Source organism: Paramormyrops kingsleyae, chromosome 9, assembly GCF_048594095.1.
Source record: "Paramormyrops kingsleyae isolate MSU_618 chromosome 9, PKINGS_0.4, whole genome shotgun sequence".
Classification (NCBI taxonomy): Eukaryota; Metazoa; Chordata; class Actinopteri; order Osteoglossiformes; family Mormyridae; genus Paramormyrops; species Paramormyrops kingsleyae.
This window is the reverse complement of record NC_132805.1, coordinates 33,063,406-33,079,913: the sequence shown is the minus strand read 5'-3', so window position 1 is coordinate 33,079,913 and position 16,508 is coordinate 33,063,406. Positions and strand designations below refer to the sequence as shown.

The 16,508-nt window shown below is 48.6% G+C and overlaps 1 protein-coding gene across 14 annotated transcripts in view; it reads left to right on the top strand.

Moving 5' to 3' along the window:
* LOC111844242 (intermembrane lipid transfer protein VPS13B) overlaps positions 1 to 16,508 on the top strand; it is a 212,138-nt gene that overhangs the window by 92,802 nt on the left and 102,828 nt on the right. For all 14 annotated transcript variants that reach the window (XM_072716822.1, XM_072716827.1, XM_072716830.1 and 11 more), the window contains 2 exons: positions 2,226 to 2,370; positions 10,018 to 10,145. In XM_072716822.1, the coding sequence (XP_072572923.1) occupies positions 2,226 to 2,370; positions 10,018 to 10,145 (273 nt within the window). The remainder of the gene's footprint in view (positions 1 to 2,225; positions 2,371 to 10,017; positions 10,146 to 16,508) is intronic.

Genomic DNA, 16,508 nt, shown 5'->3' with positions numbered 1-16,508 from the left:
TCTTCCCATGTTTTTTTGTCATTACTCATCGAAGGGCTAGTTATTGTGCTGCCAAAGCTCCGTTTAACGCAAAGCCAGCGTGAAAAGCAGGACCCTCTAACAACATCATCACCATCACTGTAAAAATCATCCAACATCATTATTATGAACAGTAGCAGTATCTTCATCACCATCTTGAACAAAGTATCAGTCCGCAACATTTATAATAATCATTAGTAAATCTGGTCGACAGATCGATCCATTGTTTTCCACAGAATAAAAAAAAAACGGTTTAACGTCATTCCTCTAAAGATGACCTCCCTAGAGGTTTGCTGGTCAGCTGTATCAGTAGTATTAGACAAACATACATCAGTTACAGGTTTGGGTTAAAAAAAAATTCATTACCTTCGTCATCCCTGAGACGGTCCCCTGCATCATCACTGCCATCTTAATCTCTATAAGCACTCTGACGGTCGTGATGTCACCATCGTGATGTTAGCTGTAGAGGTTATGATGCCCATCCTCATTGTGGAGGATAGCTTAAGGGGCGGACTGGCCGGTACCGTGAGCTGCGGCTGCCAGACCCCCGTGCCTGACAGATGGCTGTACGCCTGTTGTGCATATCTACGTAAAGAAACGCTGTACATTTACATCCAGGCAAGTAGTTTATGAGAGACTTTAAAACCCAAGAAAGATCTGTATTGTTGTTTTTGCCGGTTTTTGTACCACAAACACTGTGGTCATTGACCATGTTTACTGCTTTCTGCAAATGGCTGATATATCCATGCATTGTAGGTAGATGTTGTTTTTAATGTGTACTGTGATTCCCGAGAGACAGCTGTAAGGGTTAAAAAGTGTGTGATGGATGAGTTTGTCTGTTTTCACTTAAAGGGATTAGAGACTAGCCAAGCATTAGCTTGAACAGCATCTCCCTGCTCAACGAATCTGTCTCTTCTCATAGTGCTTGTTGGTTTGAGTGTATAGGTTTCTGCAGGGCTGTGTGTGGGAAAGACTTCTGATCTCTGAGAATCTTGGCGTATTTGTGTGGCTGTGTGTGTAGCCGTGTGGGTGTGTAGATGGTATGACTGTGGGTTCGTGTTGAGACCATGGCAGCATGTATGTTCACAGGTATCACTGTATATGTGTGTCTCTGTGTGGGACAGCCTGTGTCCATGTATGTCTCTGTGTGGGACAGCCTGTGTGTCCATGAGTGTCTCTGTGTGGGACGGCCTGTGTCCATGTGTGTCTCTGTGTGGGACGGCCTGTGTCCATGTGTGTCTCTGTGTGGGACGGCCTGTGTCCATGTGTGTCTCTGTGTGGGACGGCCTGTGTCCATGTGTGTCTCTGTGGGACGGCCAGTGACTGTGTGTGGGATGCCCTGTGTGTCCATGTGTGTCTCTGTGTGGGACGGCCAGTGACTGTGTGTGGGATGCCCTGTGTGTCCATGTGTGTCTCTGTGTGGGACGGCCTGTGTCCATGTGTGTCTCTGTGTGGGACAGCCTGTGTGTCCATGTATGTCTCTGTGTGGGACAGCCTGTGTGTCCATGAGTGTCTCTGTGGGACGGCCTGTGTGTCTTTGTTTGGGACGGCCAGTGACTGTGTGTGGGATGCCCTGTGTGTTCATGTATGTCTCTGTGTGGGACAGCCTGTGTGTCCATGAGTGTCTCTGTGGGACAGCCTGTGACCCTGTGTGGGATTTTCTGTGTGCCTCCGGTAGGCATTTGGCCTGGGCTCCCTGCAGCTGAATCTTGGTGGCAGGCCTCCAGCGCCCATTTCAGGCCTGACCGTGAGCTGCCAGCGGCGTGTGAGGCCTTCCGAGACTAACAGCCATAGCCTCTGTGTTGCCCTTGGAGCCGTGAGCGGCCCAGCGTGTTCCCTGTTTTCTGAGCTTTTATGTTCTCCGATTAGGCCAGATACCCTAATCACTGGAGCAGGTTGAAACGAACTCAGGCTGCAATCCCTCCTGATACTTTGCACACATGTTGTTCTTGTTTTAGCACAAGCGCAACTAGGCTTTTAATGCAGCCGTTTAACCTGCAATTATTTCATGATGTAATTTCCCCTCCTGGATGGTTCTCAGCAATGGCTTGTATTAATTTTTATGTTATTTTATTTTGGACAACTGTTTTCAATAACATTGTGCTTGTTTTATGTCATACTCAAATTATGTTTGCGGAGGCCATGTTTTTTTTTGCTGGTGTCTGTCAGGTGACCGGGGTCGGGGGGGTGATGTGATGTCACTGCAGGCCCCCGGAGCTGTTCCCATGACGGTGCCTGTGGCCAAGAGAAGGGAGGATGAGGCCTCTGTAGGCAGCACCCCCCTGGTCAAGCAGCCGTCCAACCAGGCCTCGGATTACGCCAGCAGCCCGGTCAAGACCAAAACCGTCACTGGTGGGTCCCATCGCTCACCTCCTTACTCTATCTCCCTGACTCTGCCTTTCTCTCTGTCTCACGGGGGGGGGGGGGGGGCACTGTTATGAAACCCTGCTGCTTATTATTATACATACACTCTGCGTAAAAGGCCCCCGTGAGATTGTGGGTTCATTTGAGGTCTGTATTAGAGTGCATGACTGTCCCCATCTTTTGCCCCGCTGGTGGTTTGGCTGTGGACAGTGTGTTCCTGTGTGTCGGTCAGGGCCGTTGGCGTTGGGTCTACCTTGGACGGTGGTGACGGCACCCCGGGAATTGGGGTCAGCCCTGCGTCTCCGCCATCTTCCTGCCAACTGGTGTTATTCAATAAAAAAATTCAGTCAGTAAAATCAGCAGAAGCGAATTGATGCTTTGATCCCTTTGGAACTGTTTATGATTAATGCACTGGATAGTGTTTTTATGACACTAACGGACCATCCTGGTAATGGACAGTGAGCACGGTTGGTGAAAAGGTCACAGCTGCTGATCAGGTGCATTTCACTCTTTTCTAATGGCTCCTCCATCTCTGCATGCTGATATTTATATATTTCTTCAGTATCCTATGTAAGCAAACAATGGCACCGGCATCCATTATATACAAAGAGTCCCACGCAGGCTGCAGCGTTTCAGCCGCGCCTGTGACGGGCTGCGCGTTTGTTTAGCCTGTCGTCCGTTTGCCGTCAGCTGAAAAATAAACAGGGGCCTTGAGCTTGGATTTTCATGTTGCCCGATTTATGCGAGTGGGCTGTTTCTATGCAGTATTGTTTGGGGTCAGTCCCAGATCTGCTGTTAACGACAGTTACGTGCAGATTTAGAAGGGATTTTGGTGCCGATAGCTGTTTTCCCCATTCGTGTGACCTTTTAACCCGGAATGACATGATTGCTGCATTCCTGCGAATGGAAACAAAGAGATTAGCTTTCTAGGAGCCAGGTGAAATAAATTACTGCCTTGTAATTTTTCCTGTATTTCATACATACGTATATATGACTGTTTGGCCTGGCTTGATTGCTGACTTGATGGCAGAGTTCCTTGACACAAATAGCAATCCCATTTTTTAAAGCTAGTTAATTGAATAATTCATGCTTGTTTTGCTTTTGCTATGAGGTGATAACAGCCAAGGGCTACATATTTGAAGTAGGCGTAATTTTTAGGATTTAACTCGTAATGGTTTCAAAATGATTCATGTCCTTTCTGATTGGGGCTTAGATAAATATTTCCATTCGACTTTCTGTGAAATGCGAGTCGAGAACACGCAGGGTAAATATGGCGATTGCATGCCAACTGTAAGTAAAACGGCATCTTCTTCTATTCACAGTCGCCAGCCCTTCTCCACATACTCTGTCCTCCTCAGCAAGAATCCCCTTGTTTAATTACTTTTTTAATTCCCGTGTAAAATTACTTCATGGCATAGACTGTTATAATAATGAAATAAATGTGTATGTCCACATTTTGCTGCAGGGAACCACTTAACTTTTCTCTTCTTCTTTAAATTCCCGTTTCCTCCTCTACATAAAGAATAGGATTTAGTGGTCCTCAAGTTACCTTTTAAAGGGTCTGGTGGTATTTAACATGTTATCATTGAGATTAAAGTCTAAAAAGTTGATGTATTAATTGCTTTTCCATGTGCCGTTCTCGACAAAGCAGGTGCCCGGGAAGCTAGTGCTAAAGCTAATGTTTACGTTAAGTAACGGAGGCAGCCGATTGGCCCTCGGTCTGCAAAAGCTAAGCCATGGGGATTAACTGTTTGCTATGTTTTTGTTTGTCCTCTATGCCTCGTTGGATGTTTGTACTATGGTTACTTATGTTTGGAATAGATGGACTCGTATTTCATTTATTTTTTTTATGATAATCTCCAGTTGGACTTTTATATGGGGTGGGAAGAGCATATTTACAAAGATATGTAATTGTTTCTTACAACTTAGATTAAATGGAGAAGCCACCTTAATAAACCAAAACAATTATTTGGATAGTTGGACAGTTTTGAAATTGGGAAAATAGACCAGTGATGTGCCGTGATTTCATCTTTCCAGACAGGAGAGGGCTCAGCAAAATTGATAATTGGTACATAAATGAATTGCGTTGTTGTAAGTAATGGTTCCAAATGAGGCGATTGATTTTCTTTTTGGCCAGGGTACAGAGCCTTTTTTCCTAAATTATAATTTGGCATTACACCCAGTAGCTCTAATGTATTTGTTTTAATGTAACTCCAAATATATGACAGGGCTGATTTTTCATCCTGCTGTATTTTTCAGACTAATATCTCCTGGGCTTTAGCCTGATCATGCAGACTTTTAACTTTTCAGATTCTTCTTCGTCTGTTGAATGTCATTTCTTTCTGGTTCTCACCGCTTTGAATCCACATCTTTGGAAGCGATCATCCTCGGTGGCACTGTTGGAGGCAGCATTGGAACGGGCCGTCTGTGTCCTGGGTTTGAATGAGACGGCCGGCACATCAGAGAACCGTGTGCCACCGGTGCCCCAGCACCCCCTCTGGTCCAGCGGCCGTTCATGACCTTGCCCTGGTCAAAACGGTATTTATTAGCTGCTCTGTGTGGCAGAGTTGTCATACACATGTTCATTTAGAAATGTTCTAGTGGCTGTGTGATTGGAGCTGTGGTTTTCAAACAGACTCTTTCATGTCTGGGATTGTGCTCGGATTCTGACTGCTCTTGGTACTTTTGTCACGCAAGACATTATTTTCCAAATGGGCATTAGCAATCCCAGGCTTTGATCATCAGGAAAGAAGTTGACACACAGACACTGTTCTTGCGTATCCACACACACACACCTGTAGTCATATCTTTGTGGGGACCGTCCATCCATTTCTTTGGGCTAATCCCAACTATGATAACCTTAACCCCTACCCAGCCTACCCTTAACCATATGCAACCAAACAAAATATTAGTTTTTTGATTGCAGTCACAGATTTTCCCCTTGTGGGGACCAAAAAGCCCACAACTTCAAAATAATAGGTTTTTAACACATTGTGGGGACATTTGTTCTCCATAATGTAATATATATCTGACTGTCTGACAGACACGAAAGTAGTAATGAATGTGACACGCACATAGAGCTATGTTTGATAAAATGAAGCTCACTTTGGCAGGCATGTGATAGTGTGGTATCGTCTTATTGTCATTAGAATAGTTTTTTTCGTTCTGGCCTCTGTGAGCTTGCTGTCATACATCTCTCCGAAGTCATGCTTTCAGCGTTGCATCCCAGTGCACTTATCCAGAAGATGGTTTCTTACAAAAAGAAACTGCCTGGGATCACCCCCCAGTGGATTACGTAAGCAGCACATGCTGCACGTAGGAGAGGCCTACGGTAAACCCAGGTGGCCGGCATGGAGCCCACAGACAGTCAGCTGCAGCTGACTCATCCACGGAATCGCTGACATGCCTTTTTGCAAGAAAAACAGTGAGTAGGTTGAAGCGGGGGGGGGAATGGGGAATGGGGTGTTCCCCCCTTCCAGTGAGCATTACATATGAATGTTAACTTGTATTTTTCATCATTGGCCGTGGGTACGGCCTGCGGCGTCCGAGCCGTTCCTCCTGTGACTGTCATGTCGCTGGCCTTCCTGGGTTTGGTGACACGGTGACAGCGTGTGGGAAAAGACACTCAGACATCAGTTATCCTCCCGGTCAGAGGCTTGTAACGATGTGCCTTGGAAATACACCACCTGTCGCTTTTAGAGAAGCGTCAAACAGATGACCTGTGTGTTTTAATCGAGCTGCGTGCGTAACCGGCATGTGTGCATTCATACTGCAGCAATACACGACCAGATTCCCTGACTGCCATTCGGAAAGAAACAATCAATAAATAAATAAAAAAGACATAAACTCCCAGTCTGGTTTGGAGCCCCTATTAATGATGACCTTTTTGAAGTTTTTTCTTAAAAAATGCATGTATATGCACACACACACACACACACACACACATATATATGTGTGTATGTATATATATATATATGTATGTGTGTGCGTGTATGCGTGTGTGCGTGCGCTTAATTGACTTGTTTTGCTCGTAATGTACTTCACAAGAACCCGGTGTCCCAAGCACTCCAAACAAGCAACAGTTTTTTTCCTGATGAATCTGATGTTTCTTTTGGGTCTGCACCACAAATGAAGGCAAAGTCGAAATAGCCCAAAGTATTTTCTTTATTGTTCTAATGAAACTGAAGTTGGCATTGCTCTCTCGGAGATTACGGGTCTCCAGTGAGTCTCTCCATAGAAGTGTCTGTTTGAATGACGACTAAATTGGCAGCCACCCCTTCGCCTAAAATTAGCTGTTAGTGGCGATACGGGCTAGCCCGCTTCAAGTGACGGAACATACTTGCTGCTCGTAACTGCCACCACTGGGGAGGTGGGGGCGAGATGGTAATATCGCTTTCCTCCGTCTGTCCCACCCTTAATGGAATTAGCGATAAATTGCTGTATACCTTGATTTTCTGCCGAGGGAGACGGGGTGTGTGGAGGGTGTCATGGTTCACGTCAGTGTCTGTTAAGTGGGTGGTGTTTTATTTTTCATGGAATATAGTGTCCCACCCTACTGCCTGGTGTTCATACCTTCCACTATGCCCTTGTTGGACACGTGGGCAGCTCCGATGTGTCTGTTGTGCCGGAGTCCCGGAATATGAGCAGAAAAAGCACCTAGTATCAGGCTGCAGAGTGATGCAGGTCACACCGTTCTCATTACCTGCTGTATGAAGGCGCCGTTTCGTGTAATGTCGACGGTCCACCCAGGCGATGGACGTTCCAGAGGAAGCCGGAATAGTGGCAGGAGTCACGTGGCCGTAAGCCGTCTAGAAGGCCCCGTGCGATCAGGTGGCTCGGCAGAGAGAGCCTCGCTGCTTCTGGGGCATTCCGGCAGCTCGAAGGGCCAGCTGCATTTTCCCTGGTGAAGGTGAGGAATCTGTGCGAGAGGCTCATGTTCGGTCACGGTGCTGCACTCAGGCCTCAGTTTCGGATCCCTGGATTTCAGTGAAACCTCAGGCTGGGTTGTTGCACTGGCTGACATGGATGATACATAGTTTACTAATGGATTCGGGTCAGTTGTCGGGTCATTGGGTGTTACGATGAAATTATGACCTGTTTTATAATTGTCTTATAAAAGGAAAAAATATGCCTGCATCTGCACGCTGGGTGTGTTTCTGTACGGGAACCTTACTTCACACTTTACTCGTAGCTGTCGTCAGTCTCATCTGCTCACCGCGTGCCTCGCATTCTGCGTGCGCCTCCGCCTCGCCGTCAGCTGGCGTGGGGGCCAGCGTACCAGGGCACTGACCCCGGCTACCCAACCCCCCCAGCCGGTGGTTTCCTGAGGCCGCTGTAGACGTGTGTGTCAGCCTTTAACCAGGCTGTGGGCGGAGAGGAGGGGTCGGCAGAGGGGCTGACATATGCACGAGCACGGCAGCCATGTTTATGTTAGACATAAATGAGCGCGAGCGCCGGCTTTGAAGTATCAGTCGGGGATGTGCTGGCTGTGCATTCGCGTCCGACGGCTCAGCAGATGCGGCTCAACAGTCACGATTATTACTGATATTATTATTATTGTCATTATTATTATTGTTATGATAGTTGTGTTGAAAGTATCCGTGCTGAGTAGTGTGGTTCACATCATGCGGTTGAACGCTGTTTTCTTCCGGACCGCTGGACAGGGAGGCTCCTCGGGGAGAGAGACGGACCCACGACACGGATGCCGTTTGGAACAGGGACGAGGGGACGTGAAAATGGCATCGCCCGCTGTGCCAGCCTCGGTATCAATTAACAAAGTCGAGTCAATATTTAAATAAACACTAAAGTACAGCCAAAGCAAATAGTAAGCCGGTCATTAATTAAAATGTACAGCGGGTTCTTTGGGCAGATGCGACGCCATATACAACACGTTTTATTGTAAACAGATCGTAAGGAACATAACAGAGGGATGAAGAAAAATACAGATAAATCCATTTCACAAGCAATACCGGGTGTTTCCTTTTTTTTGTGCTTCGTGTTTTTGATAAGATGTCAATTCCCTCCTGTGACTGATGGTCTTTTTCCAGCAGATTCCCAGTCATGCGAAAAAGGCCTTATTTTCGGTGGCTGTATATAATTAAATTGCCATTTATATTTCCCCATTCGTGTATAATATTATTGTTTCTCTGGTAAATAAAACATGATCGATGAGTTTCGTGATCTGAATTATTATTTTTTTGCGTTCTTTCTTCGTTCCTTTGCTGTTAAGACGCTGGCCGACCCCTGACCCCTGACCCCTGCGTCTTGGCTTGACAAGGCCCGCGAGTTCTCTGCGCGCAAATGGTCTGGGGTCGGTGGAACGGCTCTCCTGCTTGGCTTCAAGTCCGCGCTGTCGTGGGTGTTAAGATGTAACATACAGGCCAATAAAAAGGCAGGAGAAATGGCCATTATCGCCGCTGTGCTTTTAACGCCAGCTGGTCGCCGTCCATGTTGTCAGGTGAAATAAGGTCAGGGCTGTTACTGTGGTGCAGATACATGCCGACCTCTGGCCTCCCAGTTGACAGGGCTCTGGAGCGCCATTAGAGCCCCGTTCCCAGTTAGGCCTGTTTAGGAGCCTTTGGTCACCTGAAGCTGGGAGTTTCGGGCTTCCAGGAAGGACAGAATAACGGTACGGTTCAGAAGCTGGTGGTGGTGGCTCTGTGGAAGAGGATAAGATGGTGAAGGCTGAAGGGTCCTCTTTGAGTAAGTCCCTGTTAGCGCCATTTTCTTCACTTACTTTACACGGCTGAGTAACATTTGGTTTCTGATGTCAGCTGTCAGCACGGAGCTGTTTGTTGGTTACCTCTGCCGGAGCCTTCTCTCCCACGGGCCGCAGAGAACCGGATCCCCAGTCTTCCTCTTTGGGGCTGGGGGAGGGGGGTGCTGTCTAGACATTGGACCCACATGAGAAGCCCGGGGTGGCCGCAGAGAGGCGGCAGTGACGGTGACGCCCCGCGTGGGGCAGCCCCAACGCTGTCTGCCTTTCCGTGCAGCTGGGGTCATGGGGGCGGGCTGGGGCTGGGGCCGGGTCAGGCCGAGTCATTCCCTGCCCCCCCCCCCCCCCCCCCCCCCCGCGCCGCTTCCTCATGTCTGGGTCCCTCACCTGTCGAGGCTTGACGCCGTGACCTCAGTCTGGAGAGGAGCTGAGCCGCTGACCCCCCCCGCCCGCCCGTGCTCTCTTATTGGAAAACCATGGTTGCTGTAGCAACTCACTCAGCTGTAATAGTGATACTCGTGAGCAGAAGGTTTGAGAATTATTTATGGGAGGTGTGACATCATCCTTCTCACTGTGACTGTGTTCTGGACTCTGGCCGCTGGACTCTGGCCGCTGGACTCAGGCGTGTTCTGGTATCTGCTTGGGGGATGCTTCAGATAGCTTCGGCTGTTCCCGGCATACTGGCAGTGACTGAGAGACTCACTCTGTATGGAGGTGTCCTGAACTCCCTCTCTAAACTTTCTCATTAAATGCATGAACTTTACTAGGTTGCTGAAGTGATTTTCTGTAGCCCAGCTGATTCTGAGTCAGCAATGACCCGCAGGTGTTCCTAGGCTCTGTAGTTTCACTGCTCTGGGGTCAGTGAAACTGCTCTGGTGTTCTGAGGCTATAATTCAGCTCCCTCTGTGTTTCTCTTGTAGAGTCACGGCCCCTCTCCCTGCCAGTGAAGGTCATGCCCACCAGCCCGCAGTCGTGGACCACCCCAGAGGAGCACATGAAGGAACTCATCAGTCGGGTGTGGGACGGCGTTAAACGGCTCACGCTTCAGGTACTGCACAAACTGCTGACTTTGAGGACCCCCCCCCCAACTTCTCTGGTGACGTAATGTCATGTGTCAGATCCCCAAAGCTGCCCCGTTCCCGCTTTGCTCTCTGAGGTGGCCTGCAGACCTCACCCCGCCTTGGGAAATTTGGAACCATGTCCCACACGCTCCCCTGTGTGCCCGGACCGGTTCCACCCACATTAGGACCTGGGTTCATATGCAGGAATAAAAACAGTGACACATTCTCCCCCCACCCTCCCAGATCCAGTGATGAAACGCGTACTCCGTGGCGGGTCCGGAGTCTGTGGGCGGGGTGATCCCCCTCTGGCTGTGATAGCTGACTCCGGATCAGTGCCGTGCAGCGACTCCGGTCTCGGTTCCTGTTGACATGTAGGTTGGTGAGGCTCGAACAAAAAGCTGCTCCTGGAGGCCTGGAGATCACAACCCTAAAGTAGTCTGGTCGTTTTAGGGACGGGCGAACGGAAAACCGATTGGAGCCGTTTGTGCTGCACCTGTGCCCAGCCTTGGCATGCGGGCCTCTTTTGGAAACAGGACCGAGAGTTTACTGTCGTGTGGCTGTTGGAGATGTATTTAGGAAGACCGAGTTAATCTTTATATGCCAATATCTTGAGAATGATGGCGTCTTCCTTGGAAAGAGTCCCAGAGAAGCGTTTTTTTCTACGATTCACCTTATGAAATGCCATGTTTGAATCTCTCATCTCTGCTCCTGGCCTCTTTGCCCGTAATTTCCTAGCCATCCTTGTCCTGCTGTAGACCAAGTTCGCAGTATTATTAGCCTGAGGATCATTAATACCGACCCCATGTAGATTGGAAGTAGGATCGTTGACCCAGAACTGAGAAGAAACTCCATGGCCCTCCCACTTAATCAGCGCAGAGCCTCCCTGTGAAAGGGAGCCGTATGATCTCTTTGCCACACTCCTCCATGGCTACCAAGGTAATGAGCATAACATCACGGAGGCAGCCCTGTCCAAAAACAGCGGTCAAACGACAGTTTGGCTTGTTCAGGAATCAGCAGATGACCAGGATGTGTTGAACCAAATGGGGCGCTAGAAGAGTGAGGTAAGACCAAAGGCTTCCTGGAGGTTGGTGCCAACTGTGGCTGAAGGTGTCACCTTCTCCGTCAGTCCGGCTTAATGCCCTGGGGCTCATACTGTACCCCCCGCCACCCCAGCTCGCTGTCACCGGCCTTGACAAAATCCGGAGCTAACAGGAGGTGATTCTATTTCAGGAATTCGCAATAATTCCTCCTATTTAACACATGAATGTGTTCAGCGCTGGCGGAGGAGAACGTTGCTACCAAAACTGAAATGGGACCCCTGAAACAGAGCAGGCGTTGCCATGGAACAATGAAGTAACTCTGACTCGCAGCTGCTGTGCATTAATGAATAGGATTTTTTTTTTTTCGGGGATCGTTTGTGTTTGGTGTGGCTCGCAGAGCTCGGCCAGATGGTTTCCATGAGCAGGACCTGACCCCTCGGCTTCAGCGTGGATGACTTCATCTGCACCCCCCCCCCCCACCCTCTTGCACCCCATCTTTGTCAGATCTTCGGATTGTCACAAGATTTACAGTTGCAACTTTTCATCTTGGCCGCATAAATAACAGAGCATCTAACCGAAAATAAATAAGAATTTGCGCTGATGTAAAGAATTGTTGCTGAATTGTAACTAATAATGACATGTTTTTTTTTGTCCCCCTTCTCTCTTCATAGTGGGTGGGTGAGGTGTGAGCGGTCTGCACTGTAGATACCAATAATATGGTTTGATTTCCTCGGAGTGAGAGTTTGATCTCACCCCATAATCAAAAGGCCCTCATTAGTCCTCCAACATCTTGTTTAGGAGAAAACGAGAATTTCTTTCGCCATTGCCAAAGAGTGCCCCAAAGCATACTGAGGTAGTTTATCATCTTAATGACAGCAATCAAAATTGACATTGATGCATACCACAGCACTGGGTATGACATTCAGCCAGTTGCTGCTTTGGGCATGATCAGCATGATGACTCAGCAACAGGCTAATGGATTGATTTTGAGCCGTTTTGATGGTCTTTCTCTGATCTGCTTTTGCGGGGGAATCCATCTCAAATACCAGATTCCTAGGGAAAACATTCCCACCTGATTATGTTTGGGTTTCTCTGGTAGCGCTCGATCGAAATCTGGATCCGGGCCTTGTAACAGGATTCGCGCAGCTGGCTGTTCGGAGTGGTGGCAACTGGGGGGAGGGGGGCCTTTAACCACAGCAGCGCCGGTGAGCTCGCGCGGCTGGATCTGTGACCCGTGTCACCGAGGCTTTGGCTGAGAAGCGCAGTGCTTGAGCAGAACGGAGGACCTCTGGGGGTGATGTGAGAGAGCCGGTTGACGAGCTGCACAGGGCGGCTTTTAACCCTGCCCCCAGTGGACATCAGGAGGTCGCTGCTGGAACAACAAACTGGCTATCAAAGGCCCAGTGAGCTCACGGCACTAGTGGAAGACACCCCCCGCCAGCAGAAACAAACAAAACCCCCTCCGTGTCATGCTGCGTTTATTTGTTCAGATATCCGACTTGGCCGCGCGGCCGCTAGCGCCTGTCAGCTCCTGTAAGCAGCCGGGTCGCGGAATGCGGGCCCCCAGGGGCCGCCCACGTTGCCTTTGCCAGGCTTGGCACTTATTCACAGCACGACTGGATTCCAGGCTCTTAGACCTGCTTGCTGACGTCACAGATTTGGCTCATTCGTCCTTATCAAATGTGCTAGAAGGATCTAGAAAGTATTGGGAGTTTTGGAGCCACTGTGTTTTTTTCCTTGAGATTCAGACATGGCTGAATGGCATAAGTCTTAGCCGTTTGGGCCCCTGTTCTGTAGACATGCCTTCAGGTTGCTGTCCCTTTCCTCTCTCCATCACCAGCTCAATTCAATTCAGTTATATTTGTATATTGCGTTTTCACAACATTACATCGTCTCAAAGCGCTTTACATTATCCCTGGCCAAAGCCCCCAGTGAGCAAGCCAGAGGCGACAGTGGCAAAGAAAACTCCCTAGAAGGAAGAAACCTTGGGAGGAACCAGAATCCAAGTTGAGCCCATCCTCCAGGGGGCGACAGAGGGAGTCAAAGTCAAATGAGCAAGGTGGCAAAAGTCCCAATTCACGTTGTCCAAATTTTTAGATTGAGGTTCAAAGTGGCGGCAGTCGGGTGGATTTCTCAGGTGTTGTTGCTGTGACATGTAGTCTTTGGATTCTGGGAGTCCTCAGAAGTGGCGGCAGAATGAAACTGATTGTATATGCAGGTCCCACAGTTGTTTTGGGTGGGATGTTCAGGCCTGGATGGTGTATCAGCATGTAGAATAACCCCACATGTGTGGAGTTTTGATTTGGTCCACGGTGTCTCATGCATTACAGCACCTGGACCCTTTTGAATAAGTGATTATTGAAGAAGAATGGATTCTTAGTTTGATTGTTTAGACATAGAAATTGCTGAAAGGATAAAGGTCATGATGTTTAAGATGATGGATTGATGGAGAAAGATCTAAGTTAGGCTGTGGAAATATAGTCTACTACTCCCTGAAGACCTTCTGTGGAAGAATGGCTAGAAGAGATGCCGGACAGGACTCATGGGGGTCCTGGGGAGGGGGTTGAGGGGCACTAAGGGCAAGAAAGGAAACAGAACCAAAACTGGCAAAATCACATTACTATATTTAGACCCTGTGATATTGGGCAAGAGACAAAAAAAAATTGAAGGAAGATGTTTTAGGGGTGACTTCCATTTCATCAAAATACCACCTAAAATGAAATGAGCCCACTTTCCCTCAGCTGTCTTGACGTGTTCATTTCCTGGAAAAGTATCCAGAAGCTCCCCAATCCCTTGAGACCAAGATCATCAGGAGGCACCTGCTATTGTTTTATGGAGGTTAATCCTGAAGATTAATATTGGCCACCTCCCAGATAATAGACCAGCTGTTCACACTCTGTCTGTCTAGTAAGGATTCTGTGTAGAGTGACTTTCGATGGACTCGCAGTTTTTTTTTTCTTGAATTAAAGTATTTATCCTTGGCATTTGCCTTGTGGTATCTGAACAGCTGTGGACGAGCCATGAACTGAATAATCATACCTTTGGTTCGCAGTCCATGGTCATGTGATTTAGCTGAATTGTCCTATCCTGCAATCTAGAGAACATGGTCATATAACTTTTTTTTTTTTTTTTTTGACCGATCCTTCTCTGGCATCTAGAGCCCTTGATTATTTGGTTTTGTTGGATGTTTTCAATTCTAAGGCCTTGCTTTGTGGTGGAGTTACATGTTGTTAACGTGTAATCAGAGACCTCCATCATGTGGTTTAGCTGAATGGTCTCACCTGGAGCTTTGGAAGCCTTGGTCATGTGATTTGTTTGGGAGGGGTCAGCTCTCCGTTGCAGCAGAGCCCTCTGCGCACGCGCACACACACACACACACACACACGTGACCTCTCATGGTTGGGGGGTTGCTCAAACTGTTTCTGCTTTCCCAGCTGCCTGGGAAGGGCTTAGCTGTGATTTCACCCCCAGGACGAGAACATAAGGAGGGCCGTGTTGCCCCACGCCAGCCCGCCCATGGCTTTGCCGCTGCAGGTGCCCCTCTCACAGGAAGCGTTAAGCCCCAAGCCCTCGCACCATGAGGATAACACTTGTGTGAAAGCAGAAAGGGGGGGTTGTTAATTCAGGTGTTCTGGCATGTTTCCAGAACACTTTTTGAATCTTTCATTGACTACGTTTCCACCCTTTTTTTTTGGTTTCTTCATTTTCTTTCGCTCACTGCAGATGACGGCACAGTTACGGTGTAGGTAGAGAACAGGGTCTGTGTGTGTGCTAGCAAACCCCGGAATGGATGCACGTTTCCAGTGGACGTGGAACGGAATGCCGTTTCCCGGGTGGGAATACCGGTCTGTGTATTAAAGCTCAGTTCGCACGGTTTGGCTGAGGGCCCAATGATATTTTCAAGACGTAGGCACCATCGGGACCCGCTGGCCTGCCAATGTTTTTCCTCTATTTTTTTTCTTTCTTTTACTCCCTCGGGCTTGTGTCACAGTGTAAATTCCGAACTGGGCCCTGGGTATGTCCTGAACTGGGCCCCTGTGTTGACAGTAACTGGTTTGTTATATTAAGGGATTCTGTTTCACTTTGACAGGACATGATGTAATATGAAGAGAAAAATCACCCCCGATTCAACTCCTCCCCCCCTTCTGGACCGCCGTGCAGCACCCATCGCACAAATGATGCTTAAAACCATTTAAACATTCAGATAGGTTCAGTTCTTTTTATTTATTATTTGTACTGCACGGGTCATTTCCAACCCATATTCATGTTGTTCTTTGATTTCACAGGACATTTTAACTCTGGGTGGGGGGGGGGTCCTTTTGATATTCCATTCTTTAAGTGTGCAGTAAAACCAACTTTCACTGGCTTCTTTTGCCAGACTGTTCAAGTCCTTTCATGTTTTGGCTAAAGTTGTCTAGTGTCCCGTTCTGCTCAAAGATATACAGGGTAAATCAGAAGTTTGTGACGGAAACCCTGATTATGACTGGGGAAAAAAATAAGACTGGAAAAAAATGACTGTTGAGAAACCGATCAAGAGCATGTTAACTATGGAGCCTGACGGCACAACTCAAACCTAAAGTCGAGGGAATTTCCAGAGCTCTGATTTGGCGTTCTGTTCATCACCCCGAATCTGAGTGTGAGCGCCCCCCTCTGCACAAAAATATATTTTTTCCACCGTGAATCAAAGCAGGGTTGCGGTAGGGATGCTGGGCACTGGAGAAAACGGGGGGGGGGGGGGCTTGGCAGGTGCCGACTCGGTGTGGATGGAGAGGAGCCGGCTATGAGGTCGCTGTGAGTGTTTCGGCACGTCCTGGGCCTGTTAGGTGACTCAGTCCCCATCGTTGATGACACAACGGTGGAACATCTGCGTGGCTTTTGGGGGGTCTGGACCAGGCCGTACTCCCCCAGGGAGAGGGTGAGAACCCCAGCCTGTTTGTAAATGGGCTTCCCCTGTCAGGAGGAGATTGAAGAGACCTCTGGCCTATGCCAGTCTCACCTTCTTCTTCTCTGTTCTCTTTTAAGTAATTGCTTCGGTTTTGTAAATACATTTATCTAATAAATCATCCACCCCCCCCCATGGACGTTGTAGCACTCATGACGGTGCTGCGGCCGCGGTGGTGAGCAGGGTGACGTCTTCGTACGCTCCTGTTTCTATAAACATCAAGCACACTTAGTAACCGAAGTCCGACGGCAGCTAGGAAGGGTGAGCGTGAGCGCACATCCCGGTTCTCCGAGCCGCAGCTGTCCGCGGAGAGCGAGCTCGGCTTTCAGTCACCCGCTGCCGCTCCTCGCCGAAGGAGCCCAGCTAAG